The 5,919-nt window shown below is 47.0% G+C and overlaps 1 protein-coding gene across 1 annotated transcript; it reads left to right on the top strand.

The window, feature by feature from the left end:
* The first annotated feature begins 5,234 nt into the window (after positions 1–5,234).
* On the top strand, positions 5,235–5,688 carry LOC115840703 (SKA complex subunit 2-like). The gene is given in 1 exon segment (XM_060304000.1): positions 5,235–5,688. A coding segment is annotated over 1 exon segment (393 nt). The 3' UTR covers positions 5,628–5,688.
* Positions 5,689–5,919: the final 231 nt, after the last annotated feature.

Genomic DNA, 5,919 nt, shown 5'->3' with positions numbered 1-5,919 from the left:
CTTCCCCAGAGTAGGGCTGACACATGTCTGGCTCCAGCAAATTGAAGACCTCATCTCAACTGACTCATTTGTCTGCAACGCATTCGAATGCCAAAGCAAATAGAGAAGAGGAGAAGCCTCTTAGGAAGAAGGGGAGCACACACATATTTCAACTTATTAAGATGTATTTTTAAAGGCATATAATACATATATATAATTTTTTTTTTTTTTTTTTTTGTGGTACACGGGCCTCTCACTGTTGTGGCTTCTCCCGTTGCGGAGCACAGGCTCCGGACGCGCAGGCTCAGCGGCCATGGCTCACGGGCCCAGCCGCTCCGCGGCATGCGGGATCTTCCCGGACCGGGGCACGAACCCGTGTCCCGTGCATCGGCAGGCGGACTCTCAACCACTGCGCCACCAGGGAAGCCCCAACAAGATAACTTCTAAAATTGTACCCCAGGGCTATTCCTGGTACCTCCACACAAAGGCCACCCTTGCAGTGTCTGATGTCCCATAGTGCCTTTGCCACGGTCATGGTCCACTGAGAACCTTTCTAAGACAAGTCACAGCCCAGACAGACTCATTCTAAGCCAAAGTGTGTGTGTGTGTGTGTGTGTGTGTGTGTGTGTGTGTGTGTCCATGTGAAAGCACGTGTGTCCGTGTGACCCAATCATACGCATCCCCTCCTCACTTCTCAGATTGTACCTGCTGGGACAGGTGGAAGCCTCTTTCCTTTCAAGTCCATTTTCTTCAGTGGCCTCAGTGGCCATTTTCAATCTTCATAGCCCAAGGTTGAGAAAATCTACTCCCGAAGGCATCCAACCCGGGCCTTAACTCTCTAGAAGGTACTTAGCACCCCTGATGCTTACTGAACAGCTCTTCCTTACGTAAATTGCTTGTACCGACTTTGCTCATCAGGTTAAGTCTCACCTTGTTACCGCAGGGCCGCCACCTTTCCCCCTCCCTCTGCTCTTTCCGCCTCTTTACCTTCACCTCTTGCTTCACACTAAGTTTTGCTCCTTTCTGAGTTTGGAAAGAAAATGGGGGGGAAGGGTGAATCCATAAAAAGAAGTCCAGAGAAACGGAAAATAGAGACACTTCCCGTCATCTCTGTCCGGGATGCTGTCCACGTGGCCACACCTGCCCTCCGATGCCCCAGGGCAGGAAAATCAACTGTCCCTGCCCTCATGCTTCAAATAGGCACAGGAGGAGTGGGGGCATGGGGGGGGGTGTCCCTGCTGCCTTCTGCGGGGAGGGGGTCCTGGGCACCCCACGGAGCATTTATAGAAGTCGTTCTCGGCAGCAAAGTCAGAAGAACCTTGTTGTGAAGGAGCACAGGGATCCCCAGAGAAGCCGGGGCAGAAACGACAAAGTGGACAAACCCACAGTCAAAAAAGGAAAGAAAAACAAGGGGTGTCCTCTTAGGAAAAGACCAGCATCCACTGCTCCCTAAGGCGGCCGCCCGTGCCTTTGGTGCCCACAGGTCAGAGCTGAGTCTCTTTTTGTCCAGAACCAGTTTTCAGGGACGAACCAACTCTGAAGTCCTTGCTTTTCCCTTGGGCCTGCTATTTCTCCCGCTCTCTTGTGGGCTATGTTTTCCCCTTTGATTTTCTCTCCCACTGTCCCTTCCTCCTTCACCTGGGGAGGCCCCCAGCAAAGACCACCAGACGTGGGTGTGTGCCCAGAGATGGAGCAAATGAGGACCAAGAACAAAGCCATTAACTCCCCCGCCGTCTGGGTGGTCCCCCTCCGAGAACTCAGTCATTTTGACAAGCCTACAAGTTCCAGCCAGAGAACAAGTTTTCCACAGTAGCCAGGCTCAGGGAGGACGGAGGTAACAGGAGCTAAATGCTGTTGTTGTGTTTTTGATTGAAGTATACTTGATGTACAATATTATATAAGTTACAGGTGTACAATATAGTGATTGACAATTTTTTTTTAAGATGTTGGGGGTAGGAGTTTTATTAATTAATTAATTTATTTTTGCTGTGTTGGGTCTTCGTTTCTGTGCGAGGGCTTTCTCTAGTTGTGGCAAGTGGGGGCCACTCTTCATTGCGGTGCGTGGGCCTCTCCCTGTTGGGGCCTCTCCCGTTGCGGAGCACAGGCTCCAGACGCGCAGGCTCAGTAGTTGTGGCTCACGGGCCTAGTTGCTCCGCGGCATGTGGGATCCTCCCAGACCAGGACTCGAACCCGTGTCCCCTGCATCAGCGGGCAGATTCTCAACCACTGCGCCACCAGGGAAGCCCGACAATTCTTAAAGGTTATACTCCATTCATAGTTATTATAAAATACCAGCTATCTTCCCCGTGTTGTAAAGGCTGGGTTTGAAGGATGGCCGATCAGCGTAGACAAAGCCAAAATTATACCCAAACCTGGATCGAGTCAGGGCTTCCACAGGCAGCAAAGTTCCCTGGATCCCTGATGATGCCAGAGTCTTTGCTTTGTAACCCCAGCCTGAGCAGTGGGTGTCTCCATATTCCCCACCGTTCAATCGATACCGACTTGCTGAGTGCCTGCTCTCACCCTAGCGCTCTGCAAACTGTTGCGGATAATGCCAAGAAGCAGAACAATAACATCCTGCCCTTAGTTATCAGGTGGGGGAAAAAGGACAAGCACGTGGGAGAGAATCACATACTGTTTTACGTGGTTAATTTAACATCAAAGGGAACACACAGTTCATTTGGGCCGGAAGAGTTCAGAAGAAGGTACGTTTGGGGAGTGTACTAGCATCCTGGGGCTGCTGTCACAAATCGCCACCAACTCGGTGGCTTAAAGCGACAGAAATGTATTCTCTCTCCATCCTGGAGGCCCGAAGACTGAAGTCAAGGTGCTGGCGGGGCCACGCTCCCCACAAAGCTTCTAAGTGTGAGGTTCCTTCCTTGCTTCTTCCAGATTCTGGTGGCTTCAGGCGATCTTTGGGTTGTGTCAGCATCTCTCTAATCACTGCCTCTGTCTGCACATGGCCGTCTCTGCTGTGTCTTCTAAGGACACTTGTCCTTGAATTTAGGGCCCAGTCGGGGAATCCAGGACGCTCTCGTCACAAGATCCTCAACTTAATTACATCTGCAAAGATGGTTTTTCTTTTAATATTTATTGCAATATAGTTGATTTACAATGTTGTGTTAGTTTCAGGTGTACAGCAAAGTAATTCAATTTTGCATACAATTACACATACACATAATTGAATTATACATTCAATTATATAAATATATTTACTCTTTTTTAAAAAAAATTCTCTTCCCTTAAAGGTTATTACAAGAGATTGAGTATAGCTCCCTGTGCTATAGAGTAGGTCCTTGTTGGTTATCTATTTTATATTTAGTAGTGTGTATATTTTAATCCCAGGCTCCTAATTTATCCCTCCCTCTCTCCCCCCGCCCCATTTTTCCAAATAAGGTCACATTCACAGGTTCTGGGGCGCGGACATATCTTTCTCGGTGCCACCATTCAGCCCGCTACGGGTGACATTCCCGATGTCTGGGAAATACACTTTAAGTCTTCACTCATTCACTCAGTCATACGTGTTGTGCACCTGCTACGTGCCAGGCGCCATTCTAGATGCTGGGGACCCAGCCGTTCAGGGTCCTACTCTTCGTGGAGTTTCCATTCTAGGGGGAGGACATGGACAGAGCATGATTACAAATAAACAAGAAAATAGTAGGGAATAATACAGGCTGTAAGGAAAATGCACCAGGGACATGTGATGGAGAGATTTGGTGGCTACTTCAGACTTACAAGGGAAAGGCCTTTCTGCCGAGGTGACATGAAGCGGAGGTCTGCTAGGAAACAGCCAGCGTGTGAGACTGGGCAGAGGAAACAGCAAGAGCAAAGCCCTGATATGGGAGCAAGCTTAGCATCCTCAAGGAGCAGAAAGAAAGGGGCTGGGACGTGGTGAACCAGAAGGAAGTGGCAGGAGATGGGGCTGGAGAGGCAGGTTGTGACAGATGGTGTGAACCCTGGAGGCTGGATAGGGAGCTTGGCTTTTATTCCAAGAACCAGGGGAATCCATTCGGTTTCAGTGAGGAGAGCACTGTCAGTTGTTATGATCTTGCTGCTGAGAGGGAAACGGGCTGCAGAAGGGCAAGAGTCGATTAGGGAGGTGAGTTACAGGTTAGGAGGTTACTGCTGCCGTAATCAAAGGTATGAATGGTAGGTTGGACCAGGATATGGTACGGAGATGGAGAGGACAGATGCTGGAAATCTCCTGGAGGTAGAGCTGACAAGTTTTCCTGATAGATTGGTCATGTGGGGTAAGTAAAGGAGAGACTCAAGGATGGATCTTAGGACTTCCCTGGTGGCACAGTGGTTAAGAATCCACCTGCCAATGCAAGGGACACGGGTTCAAGCCCTGGTCCGGGAAGATCCCACATGCCACGGAGCAGCTAAGCCCGTGAACCACAACTACTGAGCCTGCACTCTAGAGCCTGCAAGCCACAACTACTGAAGCCTGCATGCCTAGAGCCCGTGCTCCGCAACAAGAGAAGCCAGCGCAATAAGAAGCCCATGCACCGCAATGAAGACCCAGTGCAGCCAGAAATAAAATAAAATAAAATAATTAATTTTAAAAAAGAAAGAATGGATCTTAGGGGACTTTCCTGGTGGTCCAGTGGTTAAGACGCCACACTTCCACTGCTGGGGGCACTAAGATCCCACAAGCTGCATGGCCCGCCCCCCCCCCCAACCAAAAAAAGGATCTTAGTAGCCAAGACATGGAAGCAACCTAAATGTCCATTGACAGATGAATGGATAAAGAAGATGTGGTACATATATACAATGGAATACTACTCAGCCATAAAGAAGAACGCAATAATGCCATTTGCGGCAACATGGATGGACCTAGAGATTATCATACAAAGTAAGCCAGACAGTGAAAGATAAATATCATATGTAATCGCTTATATGTGGTATCTTAAAAAAAATGATACAAATGAACTTATTTACAAAACAGAAATAGGCCTACAGACATAGAAAATGAACTTATGGTTATCAAAGGGAAAAGGGGGGAAGGGATTAATTAGGAGTTTGGGATTAACATATACATACTACTATATATAAAATAGATAACCAACAAGGACCTACTGTATAGCACAGGGAACTATGTTCAATATTTTGTAATAACCTATAAGGGAAAAGAATCTGAAAAAGAATAGATACATATATATGTATAATTGAATCACTGTACTGTACATCTAAAACTAATGCAACATTGTAAATCAGCTATACTTCATTTAAAGAAATTAAAATTAAAAAAAAGAATGGAGGAGGAATGTCAACTATTCAACACGGAGGCAGAGGTCGATAAGCTGGAACTGATGTTCCAGAAAGCTGACTCTGATCCGGATTACATTCAGTACAGGTTGAAATAGGAAATCAAGACTAATTATCCTGATTCAGCAGGCAAGAAAAATCCAGTTACACTCTTAAAGGAATTGTCAGCAATAAAGTCTCGATATCAAACTCTGCATGCATGCTTTAAACCACTCGCTGTGGAGCACAAAGAGACTAAGAGCCGCATTGGTGCTACTTTCAATAAGACTATGACCTTGATACAAGAACTACAAAAGCAAACAGACCTGAAGCTCTTACCACTGACTGAAGAAGAGAAAACTGCGGCCGAGCAATTAAGAGCTCACATATCAGACTTATGATGAAGAAATGGACTTGCAAAAGGGAACCCTAATGGGGAAGAGATCAATTCCAGAGAGATTTAGGAAGATGTCTTGTTAGCATTTGATGACCGTTGGTGGGGGGGATGACAAAGGAGATTTGGCTTGGGTTACTGGACAGTGATGCCTGCCACAAGAGAAGGGAATACGAGAAGAAGGGCAAATATTGTACTCATAATGTTCGGCCAAAGGGATGGAATGGAAATAGAGAAATTTAAAAAACTATATGCGTATACACTTAGTCTTGTAATTTCAGGCAAGTAAGTCTCAACAC

This window comes from Globicephala melas, chromosome 8, assembly GCF_963455315.2.
Source record: "Globicephala melas chromosome 8, mGloMel1.2, whole genome shotgun sequence".
Lineage (NCBI taxonomy): Eukaryota > Metazoa > Chordata > Mammalia > Artiodactyla > Delphinidae > Globicephala > Globicephala melas.
Note: the sequence above shows the minus strand (reverse complement) of the source record. Positions and strands in the feature narration are given on the sequence as shown.